Source organism: Salmo trutta, chromosome 30, assembly GCF_901001165.1.
Source record: "Salmo trutta chromosome 30, fSalTru1.1, whole genome shotgun sequence".
NCBI lineage: Eukaryota > Metazoa > Chordata > Actinopteri > Salmoniformes > Salmonidae > Salmo > Salmo trutta.
Window position 1 is genome coordinate 45171494 of NC_042986.1, and position 14261 is coordinate 45185754.

Sequence of the window (14261 nt, forward strand, 5' to 3'; positions counted from 1 at the left end):
CATTTTGCAATAAACTTGGTACTATGCTAACAACAATAAGCTATAAACTAAGCTAAGCTATACCGTTAGCATTAGCATCATCTAATATCGATAATAACATTCTAAATATCCCCTTACCTTTGATTATCTCCATCAGAAGGCGCTGCCAGAGATCCCAGGTCCAGAACAAATGTGGTTTCTTTTGACAAAGTTCATAATTTATGTCCAAATAGTTAGCGTTCAGTAGGCTCCCACAAAATGAGGTGGGCAGTGTAAAGTCACGCCGAAAAGCTAAAGAAAACCTAGTAAATAATCTATTTACGTTTCTTCAAACATGTCAAACGTTGTTTAGCATTAATCTTTTGGTCCATTTTTAACGTGAAACATCAGTAAACATCAGTAATATTTTCACACAACCTATCAAGTGTCTAGAATAAACGATTATGACAAAGACACTCTTCTCAGATTCATGCGCAGGCGCAAAAAATGAAGTGATGACGTGTCAACTTGTAAGCTTTCTAATTCGGTCTGTATTCATCACAGATGCTTCAAACAACTTTCTAAAGATCGTTGACATCTAGTGGAAGCAGTAGGAGTTGCGAACTGAATCCTTTCTCACTGTGGTATCTTTAAAACAATGACACTAAATAGTACAGTCACAAAATTCTCATTTTTTTTTAAATCTATTTTTCACAGGTTTTTGCCTGCAATATGAGTTTTGTTATACTTACAGACACCATTCAAACTGTTTTAGAAAATTCAGAGTTTTCTATCCAAATCTGGTAATAATATGCATATCCTAGCTTCTGAGTTGGTGTAGGAGGCAGTTAAAAATGGGCACATATTTTTTTCAAAATTCTCAATACTGCCCCCGTGGCCTGTAGAGGTTAACTCTCCCGTCTCTCTCCTCTGTAGCTCTGGAGGCAGCCCGTATCTGTGCCAACAAGTACATGGTGAAGACTTGTGGAAAAGACGGCTTCCACATCCGGGTCCGCCTCCACCCCTTCCATGTCATCCGTATCAACAAGATGTTGTCCTGCGCTGGGGCTGACAGGTACAGCACCCTGTTCTAAACTCCTAAAACAAACCTGCAGCTTATTAAGCCGACCAGTTCCGCTGCAGTGCGGTTCTGGTGTGCAATGGCTGCAGACAGTGACTCTGTGGTTGTGTATGAGGCCAGCTGGGAGGTGCTGGCCCCTTTAAGGGACCGCTGAGACAACGCTTTACAACTGGTGCTGCTGTGTGTTCGACCAGGACTGGCTGGGGATGGTAGACCAGGACTGGCTGGGCTGGGGATGGCAGACCGGGACTGGCTGGGCTGGGGATGGCAGACCGGGACTGGCTGGGCTGGGGATGGCAGACCGGGACTGGCTGGGCTGGGGATGGCAGACCGGGACTGGCTGGGCTGGGGATGGCAGACCGGGACTGGCTGGGCTGGGGATGGCAGACCGGGACTGGCTGCGCTGGGGATGGCAGACCGGGACTGGCTGGGCTGGGGATGGCAGACCGGGACTGGCTGCGCTGGGGATGGCAGACCGGGACTGGCTGCGCTGGGGATGGCAGACCGGGACTGGCTGGGCTGGGGATGGCAGGCTGGGGATGGCAGACCGGGACTGGCTGGGCTGGGGATGGTAGACCGGGACGGGCTGGGCTGGGGATGGCAGGCTGGGGATGGCAGACCGGGACTGGCTGGGCTAGGGATGGTAGACCGGGACGGGATGGTAGACCGGGACTGGCTGGGCTGGGGATGGTAGGCTGGGCTGGGGATGGTAGACCGGGACTGGCTGGGCTGGGGATGGTAGACCGGGACGGGCTGGGCTGGTAATATGGACAAGGTGCTGCTCCATGTCAATGACCAGCCCATAGGCCACTGGTCAACAGTAGTGAACTATGTAGTACAGTGTTCACCAACCTTTTTCTGAGTCAAAAAGCACGTAGGAAATCACCTCAGATTTAATTAAAAACCGTTCTGACGTGGGGAGGGGTTACCGTTTTAGAGTTTCCTGTTGGCAAAATGTTGCTGTAAACCAGTTTCTTGCTGTAGTGCTCTTTTTGGGGCAGAGTTTGCTGATTTTCAAAGCTAATACATGTTATGGCTGATGTCTTGTTATGCTGTCTGAGCTGCTCGAACATTATGCCATTTTCTGAACTTCAGTCTGTCTAGTTTGGTTCTTAGTTCTCCCAGATCTTATTTAAAACAGCTTCATTATCTTCTGTACTTTTATATTTGGTAGGTCTTCATTTTATACTGAAAACATTTTACTATCCCCAAAATTGTGTACACTGTCTACCTGACCTGCAGGGCTTCGGCGTCAAGTGCTCCTACTGCCAACGACGCAAGACAAAATATAAAGAGCCTTAATTTTGTTGGCTTTTCTACAGTTTGGTGATGGACTAGGAATATCTTGACGATCAACCCTTTGGCGACCTTCATTAGAGGGTCTAATTAGACTCGTTTCCATGTGTCCAAGAACCTTAAACGTGTCGTCGTCCCATAATGAAATGTGTTCTGTCTGTATTAATGAAATGTGTCGTCCCATAATGAAACGTGGTTCTGTGTTTCTAGGCTCCAGACGGGGATGAGGGGTGCGTTCGGTAAACCCCTGGGCACCGTGGCCCGTGTTAGAATCGGTCAGGTGATCATGTCTGTCCGCACCAAGGCCAGCAACAAGGAGCACATTATCGAAGCTCTCCGCAGAGCCAAGTTCAAGTTCCCCGGACGCCAGAAGGTAAAGTTCACACGGGGGGACACACTGGGGATGACTGTTCAAATGTGGTAGTGATCATTGTAAATGTATTTAACCGAATATTATACAGGAAATGTCGATACCCTTTCTGTGACTATTACTTTAATTACCCCAACCAACAATGTATTTAGGCATTTAAATGAAACAATAAGCTAATTTGTCCTTTAACCCTCTACAGTCTAAGCTATGGGGGGGAGGGTCTGCAGTCTAAGCTATGGGGGGAGGGTCTGCAGTCTAAGCTATATGGAATTGTTTCAAGGTCATACCAAGGATCATTTGATTTGGGATTTTAAGACCCCTTGAGGTGTGTGTGTGTGTGTGTGTGTGTGTGTGTGTAATGTTATTTTTGAGAAATTGAATTTGTCCTTACTGCTATTAGCTCATACAAACGCATTGAATAACAGATTCACTGCAACAGATGGGGTCCCTCAAAAGTTCTCAAGCGTCTGTTCTATATCTGAGAGATGGAAGCAAGATCGGATTTAAAAACATATTTAACCCCTTATTTTTGGCACTAAACAGTCTTCTAATTTTGTTTAAAATTTGTTAATTGGATCCAGACTTCAGGTGAGTCTTGCAGCCTGTGGGTGTCATAATGCGAAACACCCAACATTGAGAGACTCCCCTTTCCAGAGGGGTTATAATGGTGTTCAGCCCAAACGGGTCGGACCCGACAGACAGACAGCACATCAGCTGTAATGACTTTGAAGGAGTCCAAGACGCTTGTTGAGGTTTTAGCGTAAACGGAGAACACCATTGTTTTCCTGAGTCTCCTTTCTATCCAGGTCATAATAGTTTGTAGCCAAACCGTTCAGACGTTTATTGTAAGGAGACTGATTTTTCCAGGATGTCTCATGGTCTGTCAAACATCGCTCTAGCTATGCCTTCTTTCACCGCAGATGAGGGAGTGTGACATTGGCGGATGTGGTGGATTGAGACTCATCCGATGCAAACCGATCTCTAGCTTACTGGCTTTTTAAAATTTTTTTTTTTTTTTAAATGGATTGTCTTATTATGCTAACTATATTTCTGACTCTATGGGGTTTTAAACGTCCTAAGGGCCATGCTCCTTTACACACTGAGAAACATTGCTGTCTGTAGAGGACCTCTGATCACTCTCCTCACCTCTCCCTCCCTCAGATCCACATGTCTAAGAAGTACGGCTTCACTAAGTTCAACGCTGTGGACTTCGATCAAATGATGGCTGAAAAGCGTGTGATTCCTGATGGCTGTGGGGTGAAGTACATCCCCTCGACTGGTCCTCTGGCTCGCTGGAAGAAGATTCACGCCGTCTAGACACCCGACTACAGACGGTCTAGACGTTTTTAACATCCCGTAGGAGGTCTGGTCCTCGGCTTTACGAGGTCAGACCTGGTGAATGAATACATCTGAATAGTCAGAAAATAAAAGATTATAAACTGACCAGGTCTTATTGTTGTGTGTTTCACTGCTGATTCTGACTTCAGATGAGGGGTTGACTTGGGCAAGGTGAGTAAAGGGGTAGAACTTTATAATGAGCCAAAAAAACAAAATCCCGAAATATTAACTAGGAACGCCAGTATTGTACGTTTAAGTACTGCCGGTGGTGATTTTAGCATGTAAATCTTGGTGGGGCAAACTCACCCAAAGTTTTGTGTTGCGTGCCAGCAAGCCGCTACACTTAACACATTAACTGCACTATAACAGGGCCGACATAAAGCTGTCCGAACAGCAGAGCTTTTTTTTCAGCACCACGGAGTGAGTCCACAACACCTGGCTATCAGTGGAGCCTTGTCTGGCAAGGAAACGGCTCATTCAGCCGCATATACTGTCTTTAAAAAAAAAAAACATGGCTGAAGTGCTTAAACAAATGTGGTTTCTATTTACAATTGAGATGTACAAACTATGGCATAAGGGAACGACGAGCTGATAAGGGAACTAGTAACTTTGATTTTAAGACGATGAGCGAGCGTAGACTGGTGTCTATTTGTTCAACACTTGAAAGTACACAAACAATTTTCAGAACATGGGCCATTCTTAGTTTATTCCCTGTACACCAAGTCAGAACCGTAGGCTAAAGGGGGGCATTTAAGCAGACAATGAAAGCTCTTACAATATTCAATGATTACTTTTGTCTAAAACGGGCTACATGTGCACGGCCAAGTCAGAACTGTGGGCTTAGTTATGAGGGAAATTGACCAAATTATTAGTAGCCCATGTGCCTCACCCTACGCATTTATTTCTTAGCCACAGCATACAGATCTCCCTGGCATATTACATCATTTATGCAGCAGTGCACAAGACATTTTTGGACTCACGCTGTGCTCAATTGTACAGGAAGGTGGCGTGGTGGTCCTGGTGGGAAAATTGTTATCATCTGGCATTTTCTGGATTTATGGTGCTTCCAAGACCACTGGGAACTCAGGGAAAACTCTGGCAGCACCCAAGGGGCTTGAATTTAAACTCTCCCTGTAGATTTTGCAGTGAGGTGGTGTCCCCATGAATGACAGAACACTGAGCCAATCGTGGCGCAACGAGGACATACCAACCCCTATGCTCGTTTACTCAATGATTATTATCCCATAGGGCGGCGCGCAATTGGTCCAGCGCCGTCCGGGTTTGGCCGGTGTAGGCCGTCAGTGTGAATAACTAATAAATATATATTTTTTTACATTGTTTGCAAACTGGTATGCGACACGTATTATTGCCTAAATAACATGCAAAACAGGCTAAATACATGTATCTCTGCCCTGAATGACGGGTCGCCACTGAGTACTACTATCCAAAATGACAACTTGCTGTTTTAATTTGTCATGTCACAGCTCTTCTGAAGCGCTCTGGACCAGAGGCTCTGGTTGAAACTGGTATGGTACTGGTATTGGTATGGTCACATTACCCATAAGCGCTTGTTGCGCCGGATGTCATGCATTTCAGTGGGCACGTCCCCTGGTGGTTGAAGGTGCATTTGCGAGACGGATGACTCAAACTCAGTTTTAAAACTTTTCGTTTTCAGTCCAGCCAGAGTCTGTCAAAGAACAGGAAGTTACCAAACCACAGAATAGGAAAATTGGCTATAAAGTTGGAGAAACAAGTAACTAAACAACTTGCTATAAAGTTGGAGAGACAAGTAGTTGAGGAAAAAGTAACTCAACAACTTGCTATCACCTGAAACAATATATGTATCCTGTCTTGAATGAAAAGGTCATTTTGCAAGTTCCCAAAATAACTGTGATCTCTGACTAGAGGGCTCCATCTTGCGTTATAAATGCTGCACTTGTCTGTTCAGGAACGGGACCAGACATAAGGGCGTTATAGACGGGTGGGTTGTTCAACAGGCCTGATGGCTTACAGTCGAAGAATTAACGTGGCAACTCTATTTATTAAACACATAAACACATTTACACGACCGCTTGTCGCATACATCGTTACCGGTTAGCTAGTGAGCGACTTTTCTTTGTTGCCATATTGGCATTAACATGAAACCAGTCAAAACACCTCGAAACAAGACATGGTATCAACAAAGAGACATGGTATCAACAAAGAGACATGGTATCAAGAACAAGACATGGTATCAAGAAAGAGACATGGTATCAAGAACAAGACATGGTATCAACAAAGAGACATGGTATCAACAAAGAGACATGGTATCAAGAACAAGATGAAACTCCTAGTCGTTGTTCCTAGCGATCTGACAGAATCACAACATGCTCACCAGGGGCGAAAATCTGATATCAACTTTGGGGGGACAATTACATGAAATTTAGTCAAGAGCAATTCCTGAGGGGGACACCAAAAGTAGTGCTGTAACACACAGCCTACATTGTACTATGGTAAATGTATATTGAGGAACCAAAGAAATAAGGTGTTTGCCGTACTCCTAACTACCGGTACCCAAAACTACACAACTAATCACAACAGCAATACTATTGCCTTAAACAAATCTTAGTTCCATGGCATTTTCCAATTATGTTCCTATTTTACAAGTCCAAAAAATGGAGAACCTTTCAAAATGTTGCCAAACAAAGACTCAACAAACTTACCTGAGACTCCCTGTCTCTGCCAGTCTGTCCCTGCATATCTGTCCCCAACTCTGCTGTCTGTGTGCCATCTGTTGCCTGCTCTGCCTAATGACATCATTGTGAAACATTTCCATTAGAATTTCATTTCTTTCTTATGAACATTTTATCAACTAGTCTTTGAGATATTAGGCTACTAGGGTTCTTACTTTGCGTTTTGGTGTACTGAAAAATACTCTGATGTCCGTCTTTTATTTGTCTGCCATTTTTCTACCTGGCTGGCTACACACAGTGTGTAGGTTATTTACAGTAGGAGATGGGCTTCTATCATCTTCTATCATTCTATATGGGCTTCGATCTAAAAGGTAGCTAGCAAATGTGAAACGGATTGCAGTGACAAGAGTTGACAGCTGTATGAGTTCACCATTTACACAACATATGCTGCAACCTTTTGTAATTTTAACCGTTTGTTTCATATTGGCTGGCTTCCAACAATAGCTGAATTTGCAAAGCTAGCGAGCACCAATTCCGTTTCAGAGGTGTATGCTATAGTCTTTGCTACCCGGGTTAAATAAAGGTGAAATAAAATAAATAAATAAAAGTTCCCTTGCGACAATTTAGCTTTTGCAACGAGACCATTTAATATATTTAAGACAATGGTAGAAGAGAGTGTAGTTCTGTTCAGTTTGGAGTTCAGTTTATCGCTAACCTTATCACAGGGACTTTGAAGCATTAATTTACATCTGCCTACTGATCTTGGAATAAACTGACAATAGCAAAGATTCCATCTTTGACGACGCCACATAAATGTAATAGGTACTAGCTAGCTTAATAGTTAATGTTTGCGCGCTAGCTCTGCATATTCAGCTAGTGTGTGTGTGAACCCTGCCAACATAAAACAAAACATTGCATTGGTGCGATTGACTGGATGAACCTCACGTCAGTTAGGAGCATCAAGTGCCTTTCAGACAGTAGACACGACCCCTCTGTTACCTTGACAACTAAGGAACTGGCAGTGGATCAAACCATTGTGAGGCAAAGGGTGGGGGGGTCACAATCTTTTGAAACTTAAAAACGAGCTGTTAAGTGTCTATAATCAGCACAATTGCTTTCATTGAGTATTATTAATATTATTTAAATTACATAGTTATGTTTCAGTGATATATTGGGGGGGGACAAATCATATTTTTCCAGGATGGGGGGGGGGGGGTCGTGTCCCCCCCGGGATTTCCGCCCCTGATGCTCTAATCGTTTTCGTGAAGTCGGCCAACAGTCAGTTTATTTTATAACTGCAGATTCATTACAGATATTCACATGACCATGAAGAAGAAACATGATGGCTTACAGAGTCTATACATCCATACTAGTAGTATTCATGGCTCCAGAGTCTGTACATCCATACTAGTAGTAGTCATGGCTCCAGAGTCTATACATCCATACTAGTAGTAGTCATGGCTCCAGAGTCTATACATCCATACTAGTAGTAGTCATGGCTCCAGAGTCTATACATCCATACTAGTAGTAGTCATGGTTCCAGAGTCTATACATCCATACTAGTAGTAGTCATGGCTCCAGAGTCTATACATCCATACTAGTAGTAGTCATGGCTCCAGAGTCTATACATCCATACTAGTGGTAGTCATGGCTCCAGAGTCTATACATCCATACTAGTAGTAGTCATGGCTCCAGAGTCTATACATCCATACTAGTAGTAGTCATGGCTCCAGAGTCTAAACATCCATACTAGTAGTAGTCATGTCTCCAGAGTCTATACATCCATACTAGTAGTAGTCATGACTCCAGAGTCTATACATCCATACTAGTAGTAGTCATGGCTCCAGAGTCTATACATCCATACCAATAGTAGTCATGGCTCCAGAGTCTATACATCCATACTAGCAGTAGTCATGGCTCCAGCTCGAGAGTCTATACATCCATACTAGTAGTAGTCATGGCCCCTGCTCCAGAGTCTATACATCCATACTAGTAGGAGTCATGGCTCCAGCTCGAGAGTCTATACATCCATACTAGTAGTAGTCATGGCCCCTGCTCCAGAGTCTATACATCCATACTAGTAGGAGTCATGGCTCCAGAGTCTATACATCCATACTAGTAGTAGTCATGGCTCCAGAGTCTATACATCCATACTAGTAGTAGTCATGGCTCCAGAGTCTATACATCCATACTAGTAGTAGTCATGGCTCCAGAGTCTATACATCCATACTAGTGGTAGTCATGGCTCCAGAGTCTATACATCCATACTAGTAGTAGTCATGACTCCAGAGTCTATACATCCATACTAGTAGTAGTCATGGCTCCTGCTCCAGAGTCTATACATCCATACAAGTAGTAGTCATGGCTCCTGCTCCAGAGTCTATACATCCATACCAATAGTAGTCATGGCTCCAGAGTCTATACATCCATACTAGTAATAGTCATGGCTCCAGAGTCTATACATCCATACTAGTGGTATTCATGGCTCCAGAGTCTATACATCCATACTAGTAGTAGTCATGGCTCCTGCTCCAGAATCTATACATCCATACTAGTAGGAGTCATGGCTCCAGAGTCTATACATCCATACTAGTAGTAGTCATGGCTCCAGAGTCTATACATCCATACTAGTAGTAGTCATGGCTCCAGAGTCTATACATCCATACTAGAAGTAGTCATGACTCCAGAGTCTATACATCCATACTAGTAGTAGTCATGCCTCCAGAGTCTATACATCCATACTAGTAGTAGTCATGGCTCCAGAGTCTATACATCCATACTAGTAGTAGTCATGGCTCCAGAGTCTATACATCCATACTAGTAGTAGTCATTGCTCCAGCTCCAGAGTCTATACATCCATACTAGTAGTAGTCATGGCTCCAGAGTCTATACATCCATACTAGTAGTAGTCATGGCTCCAGAGTCTATACATCCATACTAGTGGTATTAATGGCTCCAGAGTCTATACATCCATACTAGTAGTAGTCATGGCTCCAGAGTCTATACATCCATACTAGTAGTAGTCATGGCTCCAGAGTCTATACATCCATACTAGTAGTAGTCAGGTGTCTCCAGAGGTCCTATACATCCACTGTATAGTCATGGCTCCAGAGTATATCATCCGTACCTAGTAGTAGTCATGGCACCTGCTCCAGAGTCTATACATCCAAACCAATAGTAGTCATGGCTCCAGAGTCTATACATCCATACTAGTAGTAGTCATGCCTCCAGAGTCTATACATCCATACTAGTAGTAGTCATGGCTCCAGAGTCTATACATCCATACTAGTAGTAGTCACTGGCTCCAGAGTCTAGACATCCATACTAGTGGTAGTCATGGCTCCCGAGTCTATCAATCCATATAGTAGTAGTCATGACCTCCAGAGTCTATACATCCATACTAGTAGTAGTCATGGCCCCTGCTCCAGAGTCTATACATCCATACAAGTTGTAGTCATGGCTCCTGCTCCAGAGTCTATACATCCATACCAATAGTAGTCATGGCTCCAGAGTCTATACATCCATACTAGTAATAGTCATGGCTCCAGAGTCTATACATCCATACTAGTGGTATTCATGGCTCCAGAGTCTATACATCCATACTAGTAGTAGTCATGGCTCCTGCTCCAGAGTCTATACATCCATACTAGTAGGAGTCATGGCTCCAGAGTCTATACATCCATAGTAGTAGTAGTCATGGCTCCAGAGTCTATACATCCATAGTAGTAGTAGTCATGGCTCCAGAGTCTATACATCCATAATAGTAGTAGTCATGGCTCCAGAGTCTATACATCCATACTAGTAGTAGTCATGGCTCCAGAGTCTATACATCCATACTAGTAGTAGTCATGGCTCCAGAGTCTATACATCCATACTAGAAGTAGTCATTGACCTCCAGAGTCTATACATCCATACTAGTAGTAGTCATGGCTCCAGAGTCTATACATCCATACTAGTAGTAGTCATGACTCCAGAGTCTATACATCCATACTAAAAGTAGTCATGGCTCCTGCTCCAGAGTCTATACATCCATACTAGTAGTAGTCATGGCTCCTGCTCCAGAGTCTATACATCCATACTAGTAGTAGTCATGGCTCCAGAGTCTATACATCCATACTAGTAGTAGTCATTGCTCCAGAGTCTATACATCCATACTAGTAGTAGTCATGGTTACAGAGTCTATACATCCATACTAGTAGTATTCATGGCTCCAGAGTCTTATACATCCATACTAGTAGTAGGTCATGGCTCCAGAGTCTATACATCCATACTAGTAGTAGTCATGTCTCTCAGAGTCTATACAATCCATACTAGTAGTAGTCATGGCTCCAGAGTCTATACATCCATACTAGTAGTAGTCATGGCTCCAGAGTCTATACATCCATACTAGTAGTAGTCATGGCTCCTCGAGTCTATACATCCTACTAGTAGTAGTCATGGCTCCACTCCAGAGTCTATACATCCATACTAGTAGTAGTCATGGCTCCAGAGTCTATACATCCATACTAGTAGTAGTCATTGCTCCAGAGTCTATACATCCATACTAGTAGTAGTCATGGTTACAGAGTCTATACATCCATACTAGTAGTATTCATGGCTCCAGAGTCTATACATCCATACTAGTAGTAGTCATGGCTCCAGAGTCTATACATCCATACTAGTAGTAGTCATGTCTCCAGAGTCTATACATCCATACTAGTAGTAGTCATGGCTCCAGAGTATATACATCCGTACTAGTAGTAGTCATGGCTCCTGCTCCAGAGTCTATACATCCAAACCAATAGTAGTCATGGCTCCAGAGTCTATACATCCATACTAGTAGTAGTCATGGCTCCAGAGTCTATACATCCATACTAGTAGTAGTCATGGCTCCAGAGTCTATACATCCATACTAGAAGTAGTCATGACTCCAGAGTCTATACATCCATACTAGTAGTAGTCATGGCTCCAGAGTCTATACATCCATACTAGTAGTAGTCATGGCTCCTGCTCCAGAGTCTATACATCCATACTAGTAGTAGTCATGGCTCCTGCTCCAGAGTCTATACATCCATACTAGTAGTAGTCATGGCTCCAGAGTCTATACATCCATACTAGTAGTAGTCATTGCTCCAGAGTCTATACATCCATACCAATAGTAGTCATGGCTCCAGAGTCTATACATCCATACTAGTAATAGTCATGGCTCCAGAGTCTATACATCCATACTAGTAGTAGTCATGGCTCCAGATTCTAAACATCCATACTAGTAGTAGTCATGTCTCCAGAGTCTATACATCCATACTAGTAGTAGTCATGACTCCAGAGTCTATACATCCATACTAGTAGTAGTCATGGCTCCAGAGTCTATACATCCATACCAATAGTAGTCATGGCTCCAGAGTCTATACATCCATACTAGTAGTAGTCATGGCTCCAGCTCGAGAGTCTATACATCCATACAAGTAGTAGTCATGGCCCCTGCTCCAGAGTCTATATATCCATACTAGTAGGAGTCATGGCTCCAGAGTCTATACATCCATACTACTAGTAGTCATGGCTCCAGAGTCTATACATCCATACTACTAGTAGTCATGGCTCCAGAGTCTATACATCCATACTAGTAGTAGTCATGGCTCCAGAGTCTATACATCCATACTAGTGGTAGTCATGGCTCCAGAGTCTATACATCCATACTAGTAGTAGTCATGACTCCAGAGTCTATACATCCATACTAGTAGTAGTCATGGCTCCTTCTCCAGAGTCTATACATCCATACAAGTAGTAGTCATGGCTCCTGCTCCAGAGTCTATACATCCATACCAATAGTAGTCATGGCTCCAGAGTCTATACATCCATACTAGTAGTAGTCATGGCTCCAGCTCCAGAGTCTATACATCCATACTAGTAGTAGTCATGGCTCCAGAGTCTATACATCCATACTAGTAGTAGTCATTGCTCCAGAGTCTATACATCCATACTAGTAGTAGTCATGGTTACAGAGTCTATACATCCATACTAGTAGTATTAATGGCTCCAGAGTCTATACATCCATACTAGTAGTAGTCATGGCTCCAGAGTCTATACATCCATACTAGTAGTAGTCATGGCTCCAGAGTATATACATCCGTACTAGTAGTAGTCATGGCTCCTGCTCCAGAGTCTATACATCCATACTAGTAGTAGTCATGGCTCCAGAGTCTATACATCCATACTAGTAGTAGTCATGGCTCCAGAGTCTATACATCCATACTAGAAGTAGTCATGACTCCAGAGTCTATACATCCATACTAGTAGTAGTCATGGCTCCAGAGTCTATACATCCATACTAGTAGTAGTCATGACTCCAGAGTCTATACATCCATACTAGTAGTAGTCAAGGCTCCTGCTACAGAGTCTATACATCCATACTAGTAGTAGTCATGGCTCCAGCTCCAGAGTCTATACATCCATACTAGTAGTAGTCATGGCTCCAGAGTCTATACATCCATACTAGTAGTAGTCATGCTCCAGAGTCTATACATCCATACTAGTAGTAGTCATGGTTACAGAGTCTATACATCCATACTAGTAGTAGTCATGGCTCCAGAGTCTATACATCCATACTAGTAGTAGTCATGGCTCCAGAGTCTATACATCCATACTAGTAGTAGTCATGGCTCCCAGAGTCTATACATCCATACTAGTAGTAGTCATGGCTCCCAGAGTATTACATCCATACTTAGAGTAGTCATGGCTCCCGTGCTCCAGAGTCTATACATCCATACTAGTAGGAGTCATGGCTCCAGAGTCTATACATCCATACTAGTAGTAGTCATGGCTCCAGAGTCTATACATCCATACTAATAGTAGTCATGGCTCCAGAGTCCTATACATCCATACTAGAAGTAGTCATGACTCCAGAGGTCTATACATCCATACTAGTAGTAGTCATGGCTCCAGAGTTCCTATACATCCATACTAGTAGTAGTCATGACTTCCAGAGTCTATACATCCATACTAGTAGTAGTCATGGCTCCTGCTACAGAGTCTATACATCCATACTAGTAGTAGTCATGGCTCCTGCTCCAGAGTCTATACATCCATACTAGTAGGAGTCATGGCTCCAGAGTCTATACATCCATACTAGTAGTAGTCATTGGCTCCAGAGTCTATACATCCATAATAGTAGTAGTCATGGCTCCAGAGTCTATACATCCATACTAGTAGTAGTCATGGCTCCAGAGTCTATACATCCATACTAGTAGTAGTCATGGCTCCAGAGTCTTATACATCCATACTAGAAGTATTCATGACTCCAGAGTCTATACATCCATACTAGTAGTAGTCATGGCTCCAGAGTCTATACATCCATACTAGTAGTAGTCATGACTCCAGAGTCTATACATCCATACTAGTAGTAGTCATGGCTCCTGCTCCAGAGTCTATACATCCATACTAGTAGTAGTCATGGCTCCTGCTCCAGAGTCTATACATCCATACTAGTAGTAGTCATGGCTCCAGAGTCTATACATCCAACTAGTATTAGTCATGACTCCAGAGTCTAAATCATACTAGTAGTTAGTCA

General features: G+C 43.3%; 1 protein-coding gene and 1 non-coding gene across 2 annotated transcripts in view; both read left to right on the forward strand.

The window, feature by feature from the left end:
• rpl10 (ribosomal protein L10) overlaps window positions 1-4148 on the forward strand; it is a 16204-nt gene extending 12056 nt beyond the window's left edge. Inside the window, exons 4-6 of the mRNA XM_029724300.1 lie at window positions 895-1033; window positions 2546-2708; window positions 3867-4148. Coding sequence (XP_029580160.1) covers window positions 895-1033; window positions 2546-2708; window positions 3867-4022 — 458 coding nt within the window. The 3' untranslated portion in view covers window positions 4023-4148. The remainder of the gene's footprint in view (window positions 1-894; window positions 1034-2545; window positions 2709-3866) is intronic.
• On the forward strand, window positions 1068-1200 carry LOC115169038 (small nucleolar RNA SNORA70). The gene has a single exon (XR_003870812.1). It is a non-coding gene; the product is annotated as a small nucleolar RNA SNORA70 (small nucleolar RNA).
• Window positions 4149-14261: the final 10113 nt, after the last annotated feature.